Source organism: Pelecanus crispus, chromosome Z, assembly GCF_030463565.1.
Source record: "Pelecanus crispus isolate bPelCri1 chromosome Z, bPelCri1.pri, whole genome shotgun sequence".
In the NCBI taxonomy this organism is placed as follows: Eukaryota; Metazoa; Chordata; class Aves; order Pelecaniformes; family Pelecanidae; genus Pelecanus; species Pelecanus crispus.
This window is the reverse complement of record NC_134676.1, coordinates 27,660,883-27,685,936: the sequence shown is the minus strand read 5'-3', so window position 1 is coordinate 27,685,936 and position 25,054 is coordinate 27,660,883. Positions and strand designations below refer to the sequence as shown.

Sequence of the window (25,054 nt, the reverse complement as noted above, 5' to 3'; positions counted from 1 at the left end):
TAAGATTCCTCTTCTAAAGAGAATACAAGCCTAGTCCAGCTCCTCCTGATGAGAAGATTTTTTTTTTACATGAGGTCTGTTGTGTTGGCTTGCACCCGTTTGTCTCAGGACAGAGTTAGAGGCTCCTATACAGGCAGCAAGAGGAAAGTTAACAGTTTGTTCTGTTTCTCAAAACAACTTTGTAGGGGATAGCAGAAAGGCAGGAGGTCTCAGCTCTGAAAAATCTAGGTTCAGTTGCTTACCCTCTTCCAACCTTTGTGTGAGTGGCTTTGGATGGCTATTAATGTTATGTTAATGTAATATAAATCAGCTGTAATATTAAAGTTAGCCATTCATAAGGAAGATTATGTATTGAAGCGATAGAAGCACATCAGAGGACACTGTAGTTAGGGAGAATTAACTCTGTATAGTTAGGACAATTAACTGTAGTAAGGAAAATAAGAGAAGAAAGGGAATTAATCCAGGCAGAATGTCATGTTAATATGCTCATACTGAGTCCAGTATCTGAGCTAACTCATATTTAGCTTGAGTTTCTTTACAAAGCAGAACATGCACCTGAGTCACCATTTGCAGCTCATCTCCAGAAAGAGGTAATGGATCTTGCCTCTCCTGCAAGGGTACTGTGGGGGAAAAAGCATTAAAGGCAAAAGCATTTCTGAAGAGCTTAGATGTTCCAAAAATCAGAAAAGTGAGGGCCAAGAGAAAGGTCAGACCAAGAATGCCAGTGTTTTGTTAATGTAGTTTCTCCCCACCTCAAAAAAACAGGGGGGGTTAATATTTTTCACAGAAATCTTTATTTCTTCTTAGGTCTGGTGTTTCATTTAAAAGGAATGCAGGGCAATATGTTTCATGGGCCAGATTATAACCGTAGGTGTAGTACTGGGTGGAGCCAGAGGAGACACTGCGGCTCTGAGACAGATCTCAGTGGCACACAGTCTGCCTAGGAAAGTAAAATCTTTTTGCACCTAACAGCTGCTCTAACGATTCCCTCTAGCTGCCCCAAATTTATCAGAGAGCTTGCATAATACAGTAATTCCCTATTGAAATAATTTTCAAGCCTTTAATACACATCTGATATCAAAGATCCTATTTTCGTAGTGGGGAGGACATAGGAATTATTTCTGCTTGGATGGGGATCAGTAGGGACTAAATCCATTTAAACACATACACACAGACGCAAGGATTTAAAAATACTCTTCTTCACATAGAGAGACAATATTTTCAGGGAATGTCTTCCTCAGCAGGAAAATGAAATTTATTTTTGGAAAATCATATCTGTTCAAATTATAAGTTTCTCTTCACTATTTTTACTTTTACAGTCCAGCCTTTCTGGTAGCTTTATTTTGCACTATCACTATTCATTGTATTAACACTTGTCCTATTTGTGCTCATCTTCTTCCTCCTCTTCCCTTGACAAAACACTGAATGCAATTGCTCCGTCTGGTGGTGGCTGTCTTCTAAATGCGTCTCCAACTTGATTAGCTGGAGAGTATGAGCTTCTAGCCAATTAGTCTGTCACCTTTTTGTAGAGTTTTGCAGACAAAACCAGACTTTTTACATCAGGTTTGGATCTAAAGATTCTGAAGAACTCCTTCAATCTTTTTTCAGGGATACTTTTATAAATAACCATGATTTTTCTTTCCATGAAGTGAATAGCTGATTATTCCACTTCACAATGTTCTGCTGCCTTCATGTGCACTTATGTGAGAATAATATCTTTTTAAGTTTATATGTACCTATAAAATATATTGTAAGTAGTCCTTAAAAAAAAAAAATCACATTTCATTTCTTTTAATGAAATCAGTGATGATTGATCACTATCCAGATCTGGATCACTATGATCACTAAAAGATCTTATGAAAAGAGAGAGATTTGGGGAGTCTTTTCTGTTCGTTTTATAAGCTCCTTTGACATTTTTTTGTGCTGGGTTTTTTCTGTTTTTTCTTCCTCCTTCTTAAGAAAGTCTATTTTATTACATCTTCTGATTTTTTTTTTCCCTGTATCATTAACAGAATTGTGTTTGTTTATTAATGGTGTTGTTAATGCAGTACATTTACTATGCTGATTTTTCTTTTCTTTTTTACTCTTAGCCTCATAAATCTAATAGTGATAACCTACTTAGGATGGCCTAATTTCAATAAGTGATTTGGCTTCCTAACTGATTTTTAACTATGATTTAAATTAACAAACAGGGGACCTTAATGTTTGCAGTTAGACAATTACAATCTTGTCTTGTATTTTGAACTTTAGTTCTTTACCTAAACAGATGTTGATTCTCATTGACCAGTTAGTATTAAAACTTTCTGGTTTGCAACAAAATAAATCCTAACTATTAAACCTAGTAATTCTTGCTAAACGAAAAGAATGATGCATTCCTACTAGCTGATGACTCTTGTGGCTTGGGTCAAGTTCTGTATAGGATGACAGTGGAATCCAATTATAATGAAGTAAAATGCAACTTAAGAGTGTATGTTAGTTAAATCATAGAATCATACAATAGTTTGGGTTGGAAGGGACCTTTAAAGGTCATCTAGTCCAGTCACCCTGCAATAAGCAGGGACATCAACTAGATCAGGTTGCTCAGAGCCCTGTCCAGCCTGACCTTGAACGTTTCCAGGGATGGGGCATCTACCATGTCTCTGGGCAGCCTGTTCCAGTGTTTCACCACCCTCATTCTAAAAAATCTTTTCCTTATATCTAGTTTAAATCTACCCTCTTTTAGTGTAAAACCATTACCCCTTCTCCTATTGCAACAAGCCCTACTAAAAAGTCTGTCCCATCTTTCTTATAAGCCCCCTTTAAGTACTGAAAGGCTGCAATAAGGTCTCCCAGCAGCCTTCTCTTCTCCAGGCTGAACAACCTCAAATCTCTCAGCCTTTCTTCCAGCCCTCTGATCATTTTTGTGGCCCATCCCTAGACCTGCTCCCACAGGCCTTTTTCTTTCCTGTGCTGAGGACTCCAGAGCTGGGTGCAGTACTCTAGGTGGTGTCTCATGAGAGCAGAGTAGAGGGGCAGAATCAACTCCCTCAACTTGCTGGCTGCACTTCTTTTGGTGCAGCCAGGATATGACTGTTTTCTGGGCTGCAAGCACATATTGCTGGCTCATATTCAGTTTTTCATCCACCAATATCGCCAACTCGGTCTCCGCAGGGCTGCTCTCAATCCACTCATCACCCAGCCTGTATCCATGTTTGGGATTGCCCCAACCCAGGTGCAGGGCCTTGCACTTGGCCTTGCTGAACTTCATGAGGTTCACACAGGGCCACCCCTCTAGCCTGTCCAGGTCACTCTGGATGGCAAGTCTTCCCTCTAGAGTATCAAGCACACCACTCAGCTTGGTGTCATCCACAAACTTGCTGAGGGTGCCCTCAATCCCACTGTCCATGTCCCTGGCAAAGAGGTTAAATAATACTGGTCCCAATATGGACCCCTGAGGGACACCACTCATCACTGGTCTCCTCCACCCGGACATCAAGCCATTGACCTCAACTCTTTCAGTATGACCATTTTAGAGAAAAGGATGTTGTGCGGGAAAGGATCAAATGCTTTGCACAAGTCCAGGTAGATGACATCAGTCGCTCTTCCCTTATCCACCAATGTTGTAACACCATTGTAGGTGGCCACCAAATTTGTCCAGAGCTGGATGCAGTACTCCAGGTGAGGTCTCACCAGAGCAGAGTAGAGGGGCAGAATCACCTCCCTTGGCCTGCTGGCCATGCTTCTTTTGATGCAGCCCAGGATACAGTAGGCTTTCTGGGCTGCGAGCACACAGTGTTGGCTCACATCCAGCTTTTCATCCACCAGTATACCCTTCTCCACAAGGCTACTCTCAATCCCTTCATCCCACAGCCTGTCTTGATCCTGGGAGTTGCCCCATGCCAGGTGCAGGACCCTGCACTTGGCCTTGTTGAACCTCATGAGGTTCACATGGGCCCACTTCTCAAGGTTGTCCAGGTGCCTCTGGATGGCATCCCAGCCCCCCAGAGTGTCAACTTCGCCACTCGGCTTGGTGTCATCTGCAAACTTGCTGAGGGTGCTCTCGGTCCCACTGTCTATGTCCCTGATGAAGGTGTTATCATAGAATCATAGAATCGTTTAGGTTGGAAAAGTCCATCCATTAACCTAACACTACCAAGTCCACCACTAAAACAATTAAGGGTAGAGTAATAATTAGTTTCATGTTTCCTGGCTTGGTGGCTGGATTATTTTTTAATGAAAATAAAACTAGCATAGAATCACTAAGGTTGGAAAGGACCTCTAAGATCATCAGTCCAACTATCGAACCAACGCCACCATGCCTACTAAACCATGTCCCAGAGTGCCACGTCTACCCATTTTTTGAACACCTCTAGGGATGGTGACTCCACCACCCCTCTGAGCAGCCTGTTCCAATGCTTGACCGCTCTTTCAATAACGAAATTTCTCCTAATAGCTAATCTAAACCTCCCCTGATGCAACTTGAGGCCATTTCCTCTCGTCCTATCACTAGTTACGTGGGAGAAGAGACCGAGACCCACTTCACTACAACCTCCTTTCAGATAGTTGTAGAGAGCGATAAGGTCTCCCCTCAGCCTCCTCTTCTCCAGGCTAAACAATCCTAGTTCCCGCGGCCACTCCTCATAAGACTTGTTCTCTAGACCCTTCACCAGCTTCATTGCCCTTCTCTGGACATGCTCCAGCACCTCAATGTCCTTCTTGTACTGAGAGGCCCAAAACTGAACACAGTATTTGAGGTGCGGCCTCACCAGTGCTGAGTACAGCGGGACAATCCCCTGCTCCTGCTGCTGCCACACTATTCCTGATACAAGCCAGGATGCTGTTGGCCCTCTTGGCCCCCTGGACACACTGCTGGCTCATGTTCAGCCAGCTGTCAACCAACACCCCCAGGTCCTTTTCCTCTGGGCAGTTTTCTAGCCACTCTTCCCCAAGCCTGTAGCGTTGCATGGGGTTGTTGTGAGCCAAGTGCAGGACCTGGCACTTGGCCTTGTTGAAACTTATAGAATTGACTTTGGGCCAGTACAGACCCCTGAGGGACACCACTTTTCACAGATCTCCATCTGCACACCGAGCTGTTGACCACTATCCTCTGAATATGACCATCCAACCACTTCCTCATCCGCCATACTGTCCATCCATCAAATCTGTATCTCTCCAATTTAGAGACAAGATGTTGTGGGGGACCATGTCAAAGACCTTACAGAAGTGCAGATAGATGACATCTGTAGCTCTTGCCTTGTCCACAGATGTAGTCACTCCGTCACAGAGGCCACTAGGTTGGTCAGGCAAGACATGCCCTTGGTGAAGCCGTGCTGGCTGTCTTGAATCACCTCACTGTCCTCCATGTGCCTTAGCATAGCTTCTAGGAGAATCTGTTCCATGATCTTCCCAGGCACAGAGGTGAGGCTGACAGGTCAGTAGTCCCCAGGGTCCTCCTTTCTACCCTGCCTAAAAATGGGTGCAATGTTTCCCTTTTTCCAGTCAGCTGGGACTTCACCTGACTGCCAGGACTTTTCAAATATCATGGAGAGTGGCCTTGGCAACTACATCACCCAATTGCCTCAGGACTCTGGGATGCATCTTGTCAGATCCCATAGACTTGTATATGTTCAGGTTCTTTAGGTGGTCTTGAACCTGATCTTCTCTTACAGTGGGAGGGACTTTGCTCCCCCAGTCCCTGTCTTGCGGACCATCCACTTGAGAGGTCTGGGAAGAGAAATTGCTGGTGAAGACTGAGGCAAAGAAGTTGCTGAGTACCTCAGCCTTCTCCTCATCTGTTGTTACCAGTTTGTCAGTCACGTTCATCAGGGGGGTACGCTTTGTTTGACCTTCCTTTTCAGGCTGACATGCCTGTAGAAGTTCTTTTTATTATTCTTTGCCCTCCTTGCCAAGTTCAGCTCTGGCTGTGCCTTGGCCTTCCTGACCCCATCCCTACACAACTGGGCAGCGTCCCTATACTCTTTCTTGGATACCTGTCCCTGCTTCTACTGCCTGTGCATTTCCTTCTTGCTCTTTAGTTTGACCAGCAGATCTTGACTCATCCATGCTAGTCTCCTGCTGTCCTTCCCTGATTTCTTACACCTGGGGATTGAGAGCTCTTGCACTCTATGGAAAACGTCCTTAAAGATCTGCCAGCTCTGTTCTGCTTCCTTGTCCCTGAGGGCAGTTTCCCAGGTGGTCCTATTGACTAACTCCTTGAACAGCTGGAATTTTGCTATCCTAAAATTCAGGGTCCTGACTTTACTCTTTGCCTGACCCATATCCACCAGGACTGTGAACTCTGCCAGTGCATGATCACTGCAGCGCAGGCTGCCTCCAATCTTGAACTCACCGATTAGCTTGCTTGCGTTGGAGACCATCAGGTCCAGTATCACATTCCCTCTGGTAGGGCTGTCTATCATCTGGCTTAAGAAGTTATCCTCGATGTTCTCCAGGAGTCTCCTGGATTGCCTACAGTTCACCATACTACTTTTCCAGCAGATGCCAGGGTGGTTGAACTCCCCAGTCAAAATGTACTGTATAAATACTAAATACTAAACTTTTTTAAAAGAAAATATTGTTGTCTGCCTTCTAATATTTGAGAGTTAATCGAACTTCATCTTCTTGAACTTCATTTAGATGCCCAGATTCGAAAAAGAAAATGTTTTCTGCTTTTTTCAGGTCCCAGTTGATTTTTCAGCTTTAAGTGAGCCAGTGAATAAATTGCATTAGTACTATAAACTTAAATAAAAAGACTCTGTGCATCAGCAGAGGACTACATAACATTTAAAAGCAGGTTTAGCACTTCAACAAGATGCAGTTCTTTGTTCTTAGCAAAAGAATTCTGCAGAGATAGTGGTTGATTTTTGTCAGTAAACATCACTACTTTAAAATTCAGTTTATAAAGAGCTTTAGTATATTCTAGTAAGGACTGTTTGTAAAATAGGTTGCCATAATTCTTAAATTGTGTATTATCGATATATTTAGTTTTATATTGTTTTAAATTTAGCATAAGCATATTTGAATATTGAAAAGACCACCTAAAACTGAAAATCTAATTCTACAGTGCTGTAGAATGCAAGTTTGTTTGTAGGCAGTTTGTTATGCAAAAACACAACATCATTTGCGCCTTTGCTTCTGCCAGTTTGATATTGTGTCTTTTGGTTTGCCATGCATTCACTTAGTGTGTGAAGTGAGAGTTATAGAAATATTTTAAGATCCTAACATTAAGGAGTGAAGCAGACCCATATCAAAAGTTATTTTTAATTTTAGTTTTTTACATTTTGCTGGCAATGTGGGATTAAGCCGTTGGTCCCCAAAACACAATTTTTCATACACAGATTTCTTAAAAGGCATTCTTTGTTCCTCAGAGGTTTGAGTGCTGCCTCTTGACTCTGCATGTTGTGCTGTGAGAACTAGTTACAACACAGGGTATTTTCTGTGAAAAGTAGAGTTGGTGCATGTATTTCTAAAGGAGTGATTTAGCTCCTCATAGCAGAAGTTTACTAATGAGCAGTAAATTTTAACTGAAGCCAGAGAACCTACTTCTTTTGTATCAACATAAAATTTCTGATTTCAGTAGGACCAAGCACAAGACCTTTCAGCTTACTACCTTTCCCCAGCAAAAAGAGGACATTGTCTCCCATCTGGAGTATGTAAAATTTGTTGACTGTTGTCAGCATGCTCCTTACTTTATATACTTTTCTGCACTTCTGAATTCACAGTGACAGCTCAGTGAGATTACTTGTGGAGAAAAGTTACTTCACCTTCTGAGCTTCAGCTGCAGTATTTGCTTGAAAACAAATTAAATGCCAAATACCTTTTTTTTTTTTCTTCTGGTTTTTTTTAGCATGAATGTTGTACATCTCTAAGGTATTTTCCATTCTGAATTAAGGACAGATGTTCAAAATGAAACATGAAGACAATACTGCGTTTGTGTGAGACTGTGTTTGGGTTTTTTTAGATTATCTGTTTCTAACTGGGTTACTAAAACCAAATGGGAAAATTCACAGTTGAGGTTTTAGCATATTTTTATACTTACTTTCTATTTAGATAGCTATGTTGTCTTAACAACTAGAAATTCATTCCTGGGAAAAGATGATTACTGAACAGAAAAGGTACAACTAAAGCTTTTTATTTCTACAGAATTACAGGATGATTGAGCTTGGCAGGGACCTCTGGAGGTCACCTCCCCCAGCTCCCTGCTCAAGCAGGGCCACCTAAAGCAGGTTGCCCAGGACCCTGCTCACACAACTTTTCAAGATCTCCAAGGATGGAGACTCCACAACCTCCCTGGGCAACCTGTGCCAGTGCTCAGTCACCCTCACAATAAAAAAAAATGTTTCCTAATTTTCAGAGGGAACCTCCTGTGTTTCCGTTTGTGTCCATTGCCTCTGGTCCACTGGGCACCACTGGTGGCTTTGTCTTCTTACACTCTCTCTTCAGATATTTATATACCTTCATGAGAACCCCCCTTGAGCCTTCTTTTCTCCAGGCTGAGCAGTCCCCACTCTCTGAGCCTTTCCTCACAGGAGATGCTTAACCACCTTCGTGGCCCTTTGCTGGGCTTGTGCCACCTCTCTTTATAAGGTTAGAGCTTTAGATGCAGGAACAGAAATAACAGTTCAAAACCATTGCAATCTATTTCATGCACTCTTGATTTGTCTTCCAGCAATTCATGGAGAATAGCAGCATAACTGCTTGTTACAATGAACTGGTTCAAATAGAACATGGGGAAGTGCGATCTCAGTTCAAATTACGGTATGTAGAAATGTAAGAAACTGCAAACATCAACCGTTTGGTCTACGTAATTGTATCAGGTTACTTTCTGCTTATTCCCACCTACACATATACATGCTTTGCATCTGTATTTTAACTAATATACTATACCCTTATTTCTTCCTTCTGTTATATTGTAAAGGACAAATTTAAGTGCCTTAGCAACTGGTAACCTGAAAAAGCTTGGTCTGTGTATGTTTCATTCTCTGGTGGTTTAAATGATGGCTTTCCTTAATGCAAAATACAGTACATGTCCTTTATTCTGATGCTTGCGTCCCATGTGTCTTCAGGTGACCATATTGAATTTGGCAATGTTCTAGTAGCCATTACTACCAGCATTACAGTCAGGGCAAAATCCTTTAGCAGAAATATTGCAGAACAACAATTTTGGCTTGTTTAATTGCAAGGGTAGCATTTTAAAAATGCTGTCTTGTGTGTAAGGTTTATGGTTTGCAAATTTACATGATGGTTTTTATTTTTTTTGTTTTCTTGCTTAGGCAAGACTTGGCAGACCAGGAGCACAGTTTTTTATCTTAGTGAGAAATTAAATGACTTTCATTCCCTTATCACTTTTTCTTTAATGTGATTAATTTTATATTTAATACAGGTGCTTATACATGCATGTAAATATGTTTGCAATACAAATATATGAAAAAAAAGCCCTTGAAGTTGAGTGTCATGCAGAGAAGATGAAGTTCCCTGGGAGTCATAAATGAATTCCAGTTCCATCTACAGAAAACACTATCACTTTTCTACATGTTTCAGTGTCTCTGTTTAAGAAATAGATTTTTCTAAGGTTTTCTTTGCAAAGTAATCCCAAAATTGCTTCATGTTCAAGTGACTACATGTTTGTCCAGGTAGAATGCAATTACAGTAAAATTTTTTTTTGGGGGGGGGAGGTGGAATTGGGCTCACATAATTTTTAATAGGTATTTTCCAAAACTCAGCAGGAAAATAAAGCAGCTGTGAAATTTTAGAAGTTAATTAGGTGTTATGGTGGTCCTGACTTGGTTGCTGTTCAGTTCTAAATGCAACTCGAAATGAGTGACTTCTGAATTAAGTCAGCATAGATCAGAAACATCAGTTTTATATAGAAAGATTAAGCTGCCGTTCATACACACAATGCTTGTAGTTTATGTTTCATTTCCCAAACAAGATGCAAATACAGTTTGAGTATCTCTACATGAGTAGTATCAATTATGAATGCAGATAATTAAAGCTCCAACACAGGGAGTATGATTCATATTGTCTACCATATTTTTCTGCAAGTTTATTTATAGCCATCACCAAAAAAATCTTAAAATTAATTAAAATTGGAAGGAAACAATGTCAGTCTCCAGTGGCATTTCATCTACTGACAGTTCTTTCATCCATATTGTTTATGGAAACAGCAGCATACCACCCACTTGTAATTTTGCTTGCTTTTGCTCTCTTGAATGTGCTTACGTAAACTGTGAGCCTACTTCCTTTTAATTTATGTAAATAATAACATTATAGAAAATTTATTCTGTGTTATCATGTCTTTTGTATATTGATAATACACATTATATACATTTATGTGTGTGTGTATATATATTCCCATCAGCTCTAACATTAACTGTTTTGGGAACCTTTGGCAACATTGCAAAATACTATGAAAAAAGAAGTGGTATTTTGGGGTTCGCTACTGCCACTGCCAGATACAGTCCCAGAATAGTTAAGTAGTCTAAAGAGTTTAATAGATGCAGGCCCAGGATTGTTAAATAGTTAAATACTCATCATCATGTAACAAGCACAAGTCAGACTTCTAAGCAACATTTGTACTAACATCTTGGGGCATAAAGTAGCCTTTTAAAAGATAAACTTTCTGAAAAGGCATCTTTGTAACTTGGAGAAGCGGGTATCTTGCAACAGAGGGTTTTCCCCTACCTCTGCCTAATTAGGCAGATGCTGTAAATGAATTTGCCATTAAAAACTAAGCAGAACTAGTGTTTGGTAATGTTATTTGGTTATAGTTTTCTTTCATCTGTGTGGTTTAATTAAGTGGAGAAAAAAGTGTTGCACTGTATATCTATGCCATTGGGTCTCTGATCTGTTTGCTGCCTCAGTAGGTCTTCTATACATCTTTGTAAAAGCGAATGGGAAGAGAGAATATTTTCAGACAGTTAACCAATGGAATTAAAACCAGGATATTTCAGGGGTTCAGATACAAGAGAAACCTCATGAAAAAGTGGGACCAGCCCAAGAGAGCAGCATGTAAGGTCATGTCAGTGGTCAGAAGTGTCTTTATATTCCAAGTGGGGACTCCGCTTCTCCGCATAGCCGCTTCTGGTTTGAAGCTTGGTTGGACATCTGTGGGATGCGTGTATTAATCAAAGAGGATATCAGCCATTTCAGCTTGTAATTTTGCTGGCCTGATTGCCAGACCAAATGAAAATACTAAGGTTTGAATAGTGCAAACATAGCTGTGTGTTTTCTTGCAGAAAGTTTATGTAATGACATTTGTTAGCAGCTGGTGTAGCAGATGGGCATCTATCACTGAGATAAATTAGTTGTTTCACGCAGCACAAAATCATACTTTGGAGCTGGCTCGGACTGTTAGAAAATCACTGGTAAAATTACATTGGGAGCTCCTTTTATTCTGTGAGCTGACATACTGCTGTAGTCTTCTGTATATAACACTTTTTCCTACAAATCTTCATCCACATGGCTGTGTGTCTATGTCTCTGTGTATATCTCTTTGTGTATCCTATTTGGTTTTGAGTTACTTCCATGATGAGCAGAACTAGCGATATCCTGTATTTCTTAATTCTCTAGTCATCGATATTAATTCAAACCCCACTATGCAGTCTGGGAGCGAGATGTTCCTTTTAGGTAATAACTGTATACAAGAATGTTTATGGATGGTACATTTATGTTCCCTGCAATGAGAGGTGCATAGAAGATAACTAGATTGTGTTTAGTCCAAATCAAAGATGAAGTACTGACATCTATCAAAGCAAGTATGCCTGGGTTGTTTCTTTTAGTATACACTCTCTATAAAGATTTTTTTTTCTTTCTTTCTTTCAGTATTAGGAGCCTATATTAATGTTAATCCCATCCTGTGTAAATCAAAATTTAAGCAATTTAAATTTTGTAGCAAGAAGGTAAGGCTTTTGTTTTCCTGCATTAGTTCAAGGATAGCCTTGAAAAAAAAGGGAAAAGATCATCTGAACCCTTAATAAAGATCAGAATGTATGGAAACCAAGTCACAGAATTATTACTTGGAAGCAGGAAAATTGATATTTTTCTGACTAGGGCTTTGAGATGGCTTAAATTGTCTCCTTTAATTCTGTTGTATTACAACTTCTTTGATAGTGCTGATCTATTTCCTGTATTGAACACTTTGTATATGTCTGCTCTGGTGATTTTTGTGTTCCCTATCTTTAATGATCACAAAACTTTTTGTCCTGATGTAACAGACATTTGTTATTTTTACTGCTAATTGTTAGTTCCAGCTGTCTAGAGCATGTTTGGAGAAAGAAGTATACCATTAAGATGCTGCAGCACCCTTGAACAATTTTACAATGTGATCTGCAGTAAGACCACATTAACTATAGGGATGTCTGAAGCTGAATTTCCTGAAAAAAAATCGTAATGGAGATAGTGACATGGTTTAGTCAAAACAACATGCTACTTTGTGATTCATCTACTGATAAGTACAATATAATATTGTATTTATAGTGAGCAAAATGTTCTAACAATAAAACTAATGTGAATCATTTGCTAATTTCAGGGCTTGTAATGCAGTGTTTACAGCATTAGACCATTGTCAGGAAGCTGTAGAAATAACCAGTGAAGACCATGTAATTCAGGTAGGGGAAAAAAAAGTTAACTATGTCATAGAACTTGGAAAGAGGAATCCCAAAGATATCTTTGCTCAGTAGTTTCTGTTCTATTTCAGTATTTTAGTTTTGTTGCCCATTAGAAAGCCCTGTGCAATGAACTGCCTTATTTCTGGATGCTGCACATTGATGCCTGCTGAATTTTTAAGACTTTTGTTTCAGTAACTTTATTTAGATGATATTTTTCAGTAATGTTTCTTAGGGTAAAATGAGCATGAAATCTGTAGCAGAACTAGATAACCTGTACAGTAAAGAGTTTTGTTTTTGTTCTGTGCCTTCTAATAAGAGTTTACATATCACCTTCTGTGTTTAGCTCCTTCCTTGAATAAAATGTTTCACCATTATATAATATTTTTATATGAAAAACACTGAATTGTAGGAATGTGTGGCTATGGCTTTAGATGTATAACTTGTAACACTTCAATAGTTATATGTGAGTAATTATCTTTTAAGTATGTTCTTTTTCATATTATCCTAAAGTACTTTTGTTTTGGCAGTATGTTAATCCAGCCTTTGAGCAGATGATGGGGTATCACAAGGCAGAGCTTATTGGCAAGGAACTTACTGAACTACCAAAAAGTGATAAAAACTGTGCAGATCTTTTAGACAGTATCAACACATTTATTAAGAAAGGAAAGGTAAGCAAATAAAATAAACTCAGGCAAAATTGCTTTAGATTTCTATTCTGCTTTATTTTTAATGCTCTAGGTTTAAGAACACAAGATGTGGTTTTCATGAGTGCACATATAAGACCAGAATTCTGCTGCTCAGATGTCTTAGGAGCACAACAGCCCATGCCTCAGACAAGTGACTACAGATTTCTTTAGATTTGCTTTTAGGATCTGACTGAACTCCTCTACTAATCTGTTGGATTAAGATCAATATAAGAATGTTTTCTGTGTTTCTGGTTTTTTTAGAGCCCATGCAGCTTTTGTTAGTTGGAACATAACAATTTGTCCCTCAGTCAGTCTCTTGGGTAGCTGCATCATCCAACCAAAAGATGTAACTCTTCTGTCATAACTGCAGAGCCTTCATTGACTGCATGCTTTAAGCACCATGTGGCATAATGAGTTGTGACCAAAATATATCAGCACCCAGTGGCGTTTGTTTTTCTAACTGTAGTTAGAATATCTGCAGTGCACTGTGAACTGCTGTCATGGTGGTGACGGGCCACAAAAGCACTACATGTTCCTGGTGATATGTTCCCCTAATACACACAACATTCTCTTATCCCATCTCCCATGGGCTGCAGAAGTACCTCTCACCCTTCCCTGTCTCACCCTCTGCTTCATGAACTTTGGGGAGTTCTTGAACCTTTGAGTCGCTTCCAGGAATGATCTGAGCTTTGGGGGTCACTGTCTGGAATTGTTTGCAGGTTCACCTTGGTTCATTAGCAGCAACTGCAGGCTGCTCTTGCTTTGCCCCTCCTCATTTATATAGGCTGCCCAGCTGCTAGCACTGCCTGCTCAAAGGCCCTGTGTATCTTCTGCATCCATCCATCTGTCTGTGACAGAGCAGGTATCTTCCACCCATTTTCCAACTTCATCCTACTCTGCTGCCAAGTAGTTCCCTCCTTGAAATCTCTCTTCTTTGAGGTGGTAAGGGAAAGAAACCTTCTGCTTTATCTTCCTTTCTTCTCCAATCCATACTGGAGGGTATCTTTTTTCTCTGCATCAGTGAACTCCTTGAAAATGGTGTGTATATGGCTCTTGGTTAGCCTGCAGTCCTTGTGATGCTTTCCTGTAGCAGTGAGGATGGAGAGAAATTAGTGGCTGGTCAGACAAATGGATATTTGTATGGAAGAATAGGATAAAAGATGCCATGAAGAAATTGTTTCTTCCTTTTGCTGATCTAGAGTGCCTTGGATATCTATGGTAATTGGAAAACAGTCATGGAATGAGAATAGGCTGTTGGTTACCTGAGGTTAGTTGAAGGACATCCTTAGGTCAAGGGCTTCTGAAAATTAACATACATATCACTTGACGACTGACAACTTCAAAGCTGAATGGTCCTCAGCGCAGATGTTCTCCTGCTGCCAAGGCAGATATTCTCTGGATGTGTTGCAGCCACCACTGCTTATGGTGGTACCTAGCAAGAATGTTTGTAACCCCTCAAAGTAGATGATTACTAAAGTTCTTTGTAAAAATTGTATACTCTCTCACAAAAGAAACATATTTACACTGTCCTTATGTTAGCAAATGCCTGTTGAAAGTGCTACTCTGTATTAATAAATTTTACACTATTTTAAAAAATACAACCATGAAATAGTATGTAATTATTTACTACATAAGGACTATGTAATGATAAATGAATATTTGACTGCAAGCTATGTATTCTTAGATGCTGTCTCTGCTGTGTGTGTTTGCTTAGGAATGGCAAGGAGTTTACTATGCAAGAAGAAAATCAGGAGACAGTATCCAGCAGCATGTGAAGATAACACCTGTGATCGGTCAAGGAGGGTAACTAATTTGGCCAGAACATAATTGCTTTCTGCTTTTCAGGGCCTTGTCTCCACTTTCCCCATCTGTAATTTTGAACCTCCATGTATTTCGTAGCAGGGTTATGATATTACTGCTGACTTCAAGCAATGTGGAAAGAATAAGCAAAATTGAGAAGGTCATGTTCTTTGCTGATATTTGTCCATTTCAATGTCAACATATGCTGGCTAAAAGAACTGTAGAGTCATAATAATTAATAGTGTTACTGCTATAGATATCTGCAGGCTGATGTTTAGGTTCATGTTACCATGCATTTCTTTATGAAGTTATTCTACACTATCCAAACTGTTACCCGGCCAGCTGGAAGGATCAGCAGCTAGGCAATCCCCTTGTTTGTGTGCGTGCTTGTATATGCTCACACCTTTGCAGTGTAGTATAGGCATGTTGCCACATTCTGCTCCCAGATGTGCAGGTGAATTCCTACAGGAGCAGAAGGACCAGGTGTCCTGGGACAAAAACATAGCTGTAATGCTGAAGGAGTGCTTGTCTCCCAGTCGTCTGTTTGGTGTTGGGTTTGGCATCTTGTTTCATGAGGTCATGGAGACCCCTGTTTTAAAAAATAGTAGTGTATCACTTCACTTCTCTATCATTTGATATGGTAACAAGTGATTATTTCTGCTGCTAGGAAAATAAGACACTTTGTGTCCCTCAAAAGGCTGCATTGTACCAATGAAAACAACAAACAGGTATCGTATTTCTTTTATGTCATAATTTTCATTGCTCTTAGTAAACTGATATTTTTTGGGCTAGAAATTGATATTTTTCCAAGAGGATATGATCTATATTGTCAACAAGATTCTCACTGATTGTTGGAGCAAGCAAGAAAACTTCAGCATTTGCATGGGCTAGTCTCCTTTTGTAGGACTGCTGAGTAGAGAAAGAAAGGCTTTAATTTTCTGAAGCATGGATGTGACAGTTGAATCCATGATACTGTGCAGCGACATAGAACATAGTCCAAAGGGAGTTCAGGGGCTTTTTTCTAGACCTGCTTTTGCCAGTCTGATCTGATGTACTTATGTCTAATAATGACCTATGCTCAGCTGTCACAACATTTGCCAATGTGTATTCTTGAATAAAGTGTAGCCTTCACATGGGACCTGAGACATTGCATGCTCATTGGAACATGTGGTGTGGAGAGGTGTAATTCAAGCCATAACCCAAGTAAACCAGCAGTAGCAGCTGACCTCAATTCCACAGTTCAGGCACCTGTCCACATGAGCAAGTCCTGCAACAAAGCTGGTGGCATGGGGGGATGTTTGTTGTCATCTGCTCCTGGTTCCCTTCCTCTGAAAGTGTCTGAAGCAAATGATCATATCACATGCTTTGCCTCAAAAATACTCTAGTACATGGCCTGTAGAGTAAAGAAGTTTGGACTTTAGTGAGCAAAGGAGTGAAATCAATCTTTAACCTGTGGTGTGTAGGGGTGAGATAGAAAGCGGGGAGCATAGGGAGTAGCTGGCAACATTTTAGACTGAGGACATGTTTGGAAAACATGATGTATTTCCATGTTCTTTAGGGGAGGTGTTATGTATCTTTAGAATTTTAATGTGCTTTTATCCATGATGTGGGTAAAACCACTTGTCCATGAAAGGTATTTAGAAAGTCACTACTATTTCTAGTTGCCACTTCTTCAGTATAACAATACTGAATGTTAACACATTATTGGAAAACTATTGAAAGATGTTCCTAGGTGGTATTCTGTAAAATTTTACTTTTGAAACCACCCCCCTTGCACAAGTTTTTGTGGCGGCAGGTAGTAACAAGTCAAGGAAAATTTCTGCACAACTTTTGGAAGAACTTTGAAGGTCTATCACTGAAAAACAAGGTTCAAAATGTTTTAAAATTACCTCATCTTTGAACTAAAACATGGATTTTAATATTAGCAGCAAAGTATCATTTACAGTAGCAGGATGTTTTGAAGTGTTCAGGCTAGAGTGCAAGGGAGTTTTGCAATAGAAGCAGTGCTAAAGTAACATGTATTTCTTTTTAATTCATTATTTAAACCTTATCATTGTTATTGTTTCATTTATAGCTGCTTTGATGTTGATTTGAAAGTGAGATACAATTTGATGTTTTTTCTATAATATACACACAGCTGAAAGACTAGTACAGGGAAGTGTGGATGTGATACTCTTAGTGCAAAATAATCAGTACAAAACAAACTTGCAGCCATCTGTAAAAAGCAGTAGTAGGAATATAGGTAGAAGTTCTTGTCTTTTCTGTTTTTCATTGCCCCATTCATTGGGCTGCCTAAGCCAGTAAGCTTAAGAAATAAATTTTAGTTAGGGACTTGTGTCCAATGCCACAGTCATATTCTCTGTATTGCTGGCACCATTGGAAAGCACCATCAATTCACAGTTTCTAGTATTGGTTCATGAGCAGTTATTGGTAAATAAAGCACTAACATGACATGCTGTAGGTCTGGGGAGCTTTACACATTTGGTGAGCCTGTGGAAAATGGCCTTCAAAGCGTTCTCCACAGATGTAGAGACCTACCACAAAGGTTAGAGACCACAGCCTAACAGAAAACATGGTCTGTGCAGATTTAAGGTCCATTGGGGAAAAAACAAGGTACATCCAACAGAACTAGGTAATTATTCTGTTTCATTTCTGTGGTGGAAATATCTCCTGCCTATAGTAGAGCACCAGGTGCTTTTGCATTGCAGGAAAAATTCAGTGTCTTGGAATTTTGGGGGTTTGGGCGTGGTTTTGGTTTTGGGTTGGCTTTTTTTTTTTTTTCATTTTAGGCGGGCAGTGATGGTGATGTATAGGAATATCTGTATTATATTCATGAGACTTCCTAGAGTTATTTTTGTAGCAATACTAATGTGATCGTATCAATCCTGATCAACATTTGGACACTGCAGTTTTCCTAAAATCCATGGCTGAACACTTGCAGCAGTAGAACTTCTCTCTGCCCTAAAAAAATATTAGATTTCTTTTCAAGCCACTGATAATTCTTTATAGAAGGATAAACAGAAATCAAACAAACTATTTATTTAGTTCCAGAGCAGAAAAAGCTGTCATGATTCAAATTTCTATGCAAATGTCTAATGTTTCACTACATCAACATAATTGTAACTGGCTTGATCTCAGCATTCAGACACTGTATGCATACTTAGAAACATCCTTATATTATTATGCATTGTTTCACCTTAAAAAATGTAGACGTGTTCTTTGTCATTACTGACAGTCTCCATAAGGGATATCACAGTATGATTAGAAGTCACTGTGTAGGAACCTTCATGGATTTCTGTGCCAGGTTTATCACATACAAAAATTAAGCATGTTAGATTTATGCATGGAAAACAAAATACATCTGAGAGTGTATTAAGTATTCTTACAGTGAAGATTTATGAATGGGGATTGACTTTCATGTGACTATTCCCATGTGCTGAAGCCTAGGTAATGATTAATGCTGCCTTTGTCAATTTGAGACCTGGCAGGATAGAGTCCAGTGTTTGCACATTCATAAATTTAGAACAGAGGTGGTGTTTCTCCTCTTAAAAACATATCAGCCCAAGATTAACCATGTGACTGCCCTTGTAACTTACCTTACATGGCTCTTTCAGGTCATGCCTGCAGAAGGGGTAAGAGAAGTATTCAGAACTGAAATGTGGTTTGTCTTATTTTTTTAGAGGAGCACTTAGAGGGCTGTTCCAATGTTTTCTGCCAGTTGTGCAGTAGACAGTGATACATCCATGGGCTCTGAGAGAAGCTCCAGTTTGGGACCAGAACGAGCAGTTCACATGCTTTGTGTCACTGTACCATATCTGATGAGCTTCCTCGATCTTACTCTGTTTGGATGAGATGATTTCTCTGAGAGTTCCTGCATGATTACAAGAGAGGTGTTTAAGCTTTAATCAGTTTTCTGGAGGAAGAGTGATTCCTTACAATCCCTTGAACAAGAGCTATATGGAGCATGAGATCAGGATTTCCCCCTTTTTTTTTTTTTTTTTTTTTCTTCCTTCTTATTCATTACTGAAAGCCAGTCCTGACTTTTGGGTTTTTTCCTTTCCCTTCTGTTCTCTTTCCTTTTCACCCTCTTCCCCTCCTCCCCCCAAAAACAAAAAAGAAAAAAAAAAAGATGGAGGTGTACAAGAATGATGGAAAAGAGAATTTGTATCATTCCTTTCCTTTCTTTCCTGAATAATCCCTGTAAGAACCCTGCAGCATGCACTGTCATGAAATGCTATGGACGCTAAGATCGCATAAGTGCAACCTTGCCATACTCTCCTTCTAACTCACAGGTTACAACCATGGATTTCATGTTTCCATGCAGTCTAGTGCTTTGCTATAAGCAGGTGATGGATTTGGTCAGAGGAGCCAGTTACCATAGATTAGATGACAGTACTGCACTCCTAAATACAATGTGTAATGAATAATTTGTAAGTGCAGTGTTAAGCACTAAAGTTTATTCATCTGAATTAGAGGATATGTATACCTTCTCTAGTGAATACAGTAAAAAAAGTAATGCATTATTTTTAGTCCTTTTCAGTGTCTCTGTTAGCTATACCTGAATACAACTTGTGTTAATTTTATAGGGAAGACTTGAGGAACTGAAAGTTCTGCTCAGTTTTCCTTTTAACAGCAAAATACCTTCTGTAACCATGTAACAAAGGAACGGGGTGAAGTGATTAGCAGATATTAAATTGTCATATATTGGACAGACTGTGCTTTTGTTTCTGAGCTGGATGGAAAAGCAGAGAAGTATTTAATCTGTGTTACTGTAGACCAAGCAATAGGTGTAAACTTTAAGATGGTGGAAATATCCTATTTAAAGTCTAAGAAAGATTGAAATATTTATCAGTAGAGATACCCAAGATGTTTCCACAAAGAATTAAGATTTTGTGTTTAACTTCATTCATGAGAATGATTAATAACTACTTGGAAATAAAAAAAGTTCTGATGGATGACACCTACCTCTACCCTTCAGCTGCTGGAGAGTTGTTTTTGTAACTGTGTTTTTTGAAGTCCCATTTATCAGTGACCCATAAAAGGATGCATACAAAATTAGCTTATATAGTACTAAGAAAATGTTTTTTAAATTACTGTACAGAGGGCAAAAATGAACACTTTAGGATTTCTTTTTTCTTTTTGTGTTTTATTCCTGGAATCTTTCAGGTTCATATGCAATTTCAACTTAAAGCACTATCTAAAAATGAATATCAGTTCTCTTGCAGACACAGGCATTAAACAGGAACTTAGTACATAAAAGCATTATTATATCTGTGATTTCCTGAATTGCATATCTGTTTACTTTCATATTATTTCTCTACATCTAATTACACCTAAAGAAGAGTCTTCGCCAAACACTTTTTTTTTCAAATAACTGAAGTGTAAATGTTGGATAAGGACAGTGTTGAATGTAGCCCTTTTAAAATCTTCTTGTATTCTTTTTCCTTACATATATATTTTACTCTTGGTGCATCTTCAGCTCTGCAAGAGTCACCGTGATGAGAAGTACACAGGAGACAATTCTCAGTCAGGTTAGAATACTATCATTTACCTTTATATACCACTGTGCTTGAGGTCATGGCCAGGTGCTTTGCTGGTGTGAAGTGTTGTCACTTCCCTCTGTTGAGTCAGTGGTCAGAGCAGATGGCCAATGACAGATGCCAGCTGCTCTGATGTTGCACCATGAATTGGATTTGTAACTATCATGAATAATTCAGTCTCCTGTGCAGAGGTCTTGCCGTGCATTTAGAGCTAAGATGCTCTTCGTTGTATTAAAATACCGTGTCTGATTCTGAAGTTGGTGTACCTTGGCACCCCATTCTGTTTGAAATTAATATGGAACTGTGACAACTTGTGCCAGCAGATCTGCCCTAGTGTTTCCAAGTTTAGGACCTGTCAGCAGGCCATTGGTTTGGCCCCAGCACAGGGCTAAGATAGTTGTCTGCAGTGTGCACGGTAGAGCTAGTCATGTCCAGTCAGCGTTGAGTTGTTGCAGTGTGTCTGCACAACTTTTGCCCTGTGTCCTGGGCAGGTTTGCTTACTTGCAGACAGCATGTTCAAGTTCTCAGTAACGTCTGCAGATAGCTTTTGACTAAAGGTGTCGAGTATAAGAGAATCATCTCTTCTTTTGATGCTGTGTAGTGTTTAAAATCATTTTCTGTGAAGAAGGAGGCACTAAAGGCCAATTTTAAGCTTGTGATTCTAGTGATCTGAGCCAGATGCAACACTGCTGTCTTACTCTGAGTTAACACGTTCTCATGCCCTGTTACCTTCTGGCACCCAAGGCCCTTCTCACTATGAAACACTGGACAATGTCGCCATGCTATGTCAGGTAGTTTCTGATTTTCACATGGGATGAGGATATAACATACCAAGAGCATGGGAAGTACTGCTTGACATCCCCTATTTCAAGTATCATAAGATTCTATACAAGCATTGGAGAGCTTTGTGATACCAAATAATAATGGGCAGGGGGGAAGAGATAATATATGCAATTTGCTGTTCTCATTACCATTGCTGCCATCAGAACTGATCCATCATGTGTTAAACTGTTTGCTCCTGTATCCCTGTAATAAATGCAATTTTTCTTTGTCACTGTTTATTTACTGCAAACAGGGGAAGGTGAGAATGCCTGTGAATTAAGCTGAAGAACAGTTGTTACTAGTTAACACATAGTTACTAGCTTACTAATGGGTTTTACAGATTATGTGGGGCATTTAGGTTTGCTCATTATTGTCACAGATTTCAGCAAGACTGGGAAGCCAAATCCCATGAAGCCCTGTTGATGACTGTGATGCAGTGAAAGCAGGCAACCTCAGAGTCACGTGTATGAGATGTAGGTTATCCTTCCCTGCAGTCCATGGTTGTGCTCCAAGAATAAATTCCCAGAGCTATGGGCATATACAAGTATGTGATGAGGGTAGAAAAATAATCTATGTGTATCATGCTGTTTGCAATGGTGTGATTTGTAACACATCTGGATGGGGAGACATTCCACTTGTCAGGTGAAGGAAAATTTTTTATATAGGCATTTAAATATTTTCAGCTGAAATTGTAGCATGGCACAGAGTAGTTTTTATGCACCTGTGACTCTTTAAGTGGCACTAGCACAGCTTCCAACTTGATAGTTGGTATTTAATACAAGTAGAGTTGTCTTGTCTGCTACTGCCACTCACAGTTATGTTTACATGTAAATGTTTGCTCCACTCAAGTGCCTTATGTTACCCCAAATGTTAATGCAGGAAAAGGGTTTGAAGGAGGAGTCCTATCAAATAAATAAATAAAATAATTTAACATACATTAGTTATTCCCCAGTCTTAGCTGTCAACACAGGAAAATGCTTTCAGTTTATCCAGTCTGGAGTACAACAAAATAAAAAGACCCAAGCTGTCATGTAAATCTGTGGTAAAGAAAAAATTAAGACAGAAATTGTGTTTTATTCATTTTTAAGATGGCTATATTTTTAATTCTGGAGAATTGTATACTAACATTTTGTTTTGCTAAAGACAGGCCGCATGTATTCTGTCTTGTAACATGGTTATACAAATCGGTCCTGATGTTGAGAATATCAATTTTATGATATTTCTGATTCTTCACATGGTGGGTATCTCCTTTTGAGAGCTTGCTGGGGTCTCTGATCTTTGGGTGGCATTTCAGATACTCTGGGAATAAGTGCTATAGAGACTCTTACAAAGAGGTGCATAGATTCAGCATGAGAGAGTGCAGACTGTAATGTTTTGGAGAATAATGAAATTTTACCACATCTTTCTTCCTTTTTTTTCTTTTTTTTTTTTTTTGAGACTCTTTCCAGGCATTTCATCTAGCTATTACATTTGTCTGGATGTGATAATTTCTCTTGCTTTAGCAAATGGCAGTTTCAAGAAAGACAGCTTGGTGTGTGGTTAATTTTCAAAGCAACTGAACTGATTGTTTATAATCATTCTCAGTATGTTGGATTTTTCTTAAGCACATGGTACAAACAATTATTGTAATTAAAAGCAAAAGCTGTCTGAGTCTGAATTGTGCTTGGTCTAGAAGAGTGTAGACTGAGATGGGATTTTTTTTCACTTTGCTAAATTTCCAGGCAGTTAAACTCAGGCTTGTTCAGTGGCTGGTGGAGAACAAAAGGGACTTGCAGGAGGGGTTCAGCCCACCTGCCTGAGATATATCTCCTAAAGCAGGATCTTTGACAACTGCCTGAGACAAAGACAGCCTGAAAGACTGCTGGTTTTAGGCAGCTGATGTTAGGTGAAGTGACTCCCCTGTTCCATAAGGTGTCTTGCCTTCTTTGTGAAACAGCTTTCCAGGTGACTTTAGACAAGTTGTTGTAAATTGATAGACACCAACTGCCTTGTTCTGATGTGCAGAGATTACAGTATTCCCCCCACTTACGTGGTATCATTAAGATCATTTAATTAAATGTTCAGAATTTTAGATGGAGGAGACTCTGTAGAGGTCTTGATGCATTTTTAAAGCTTTCGTTTTGTATTTGCAGAATCCCATTCCTTCAAATGCAAGAACAGAAGGAGAGACTCAACTGATGTTAAGTCAATAACATCTCAAAGTAGTGATGGTAAGAAAGTAAACTGTCAAGAATGCCATTATAAATAAAGAACAAACTTGCCCTAGGCAATAAAAGTGCAGAAGGAAAGAGGAACCAGACAGACTCGCAGCTGATTAAACAGAGAGTACTCTGTTTTTTTATAACTGCTGTAAAATTTCTATATTCTGATTTGCAAAACAGTGCTCCAGCATGAGTACCAGCGTCACTATACAATGCGTGCAGTGTGCAGTGCCTTCACAGGGAGGAGTGGCTGTGCCAAGGGATGGGGGCAGCCTGCTAAAAGAGTGCATGGTGAAGTGCTAGTTCCACCTCTTCTAGAAAGCTGCAGCTTGTGCTCCCAAACCAGTATTTTGGCTTCATGAGTGTGCGACATGAAGGGATCTATTGCTGCTGGTTACTTGAGAGCAGTACTTCTGCTTCTGATTCCATTTGTGGCTGCTTGCTGGGGCTGGGACAGTGGTGGCAGATATTTCTTTCTGCCCCAGTATGTAGTGAGAGAAGCACAGCTTAGGGAGAGCAGCAACAGGTTTCGTTAGAGCAGTTGTATCACTGAGATACACACATACACAACTCTCACAAGGAAGAACCATGTCTGGCACAGGTCCGTTGCAAACAAAGGGAGAGTGGCAGGTACCGGGCACGAAGTATAATATAGCTTAAGTATAGCTTCATTTCAGAGTAGCTGAAATGATGGAGGGATAGAAAAACTGACAGCAGAAGTCAGGGGTGGCTGTAAAGGAGGTAGACAACAGTGCAAGAAATTAAAGAGTATAGCGAGAACTTGCAGGAGGGGAGATACAGGAGAAATGGGAGACGAGGTTGGATTCTGTTGTGCTGTTCCCCAGTGACAGCCTTCTGCACTCTTTAAATGCTGTCATCTGATTTACACTCTGTGACATGTAAACAGTGCTCTCTTTAATGGCAGCTCCAAGTTTACAGACCCGATGGTACTCTTCTATGGCAAGGATCCATTCAATGACAATAGAAGCTCCTATCACAAAGGTGAGCCCTGAGCCACTGCCTTTTCCACAAACTCAGAGTGTGAAGTAGCTCTCATAGGGAAGTATGTAGTTTGTGGCAGGACAGCCAGGGTTTCCTGCAGGTTTCCTGCACCTTTTATTTAACAGAATAATTTAAATCTTTTTTTTTTTTCTTACCACTTGCTACATCTCATAATCTCATTACAAATCCTAGTCATAAGGAATATTAAAAAGGGGAAAAAGGTGTCCTTGCTAGACGCACTGCTTGTGACAGAAAGGGGACCCTCCTCTGTTGGGCTGTGCGTGTGTGGGAAAACATATGCTTCCAGTCTCACCTTTGCTTTTACCACTGATATTTATAAGATAGCATACAAAGAAGGGAGCACCTACACTATATTGTCCCCCCACTTACCTGCAGTCTTTTCTTCACTATCCATG

The 25,054-nt window shown here is 39.7% G+C and overlaps 1 protein-coding gene across 10 annotated transcripts in view; it reads left to right on the top strand.

Annotated features, from left to right (window-relative positions):
* PDE8B (phosphodiesterase 8B) overlaps nt 1-25,054 on the top strand; it is an 82,797-nt gene that overhangs the window by 45,290 nt on the left and 12,453 nt on the right. For 5 of the 10 annotated variants that reach the window (XM_075725790.1, XM_075725794.1, XM_075725792.1 and 2 more), the window contains 8 exons: nt 8,648-8,736; nt 12,509-12,587; nt 13,115-13,255; nt 14,988-15,076; nt 15,741-15,801; nt 20,553-20,604; nt 23,568-23,645; nt 24,562-24,638. In XM_075725790.1, the coding sequence (XP_075581905.1) occupies nt 8,648-8,736; nt 12,509-12,587; nt 13,115-13,255; nt 14,988-15,076; nt 15,741-15,801; nt 20,553-20,604; nt 23,568-23,645; nt 24,562-24,638 (666 nt within the window). The remainder of the gene's footprint in view (nt 1-8,647; nt 8,737-12,508; nt 12,588-13,114; nt 13,256-14,987; nt 15,077-15,740; nt 15,802-20,552; nt 20,605-23,567; nt 23,646-24,561; nt 24,639-25,054) is intronic. The other 5 variants (XM_075725799.1, XM_075725798.1, XM_075725793.1 and 2 more) reach the window with 4 other exon arrangements.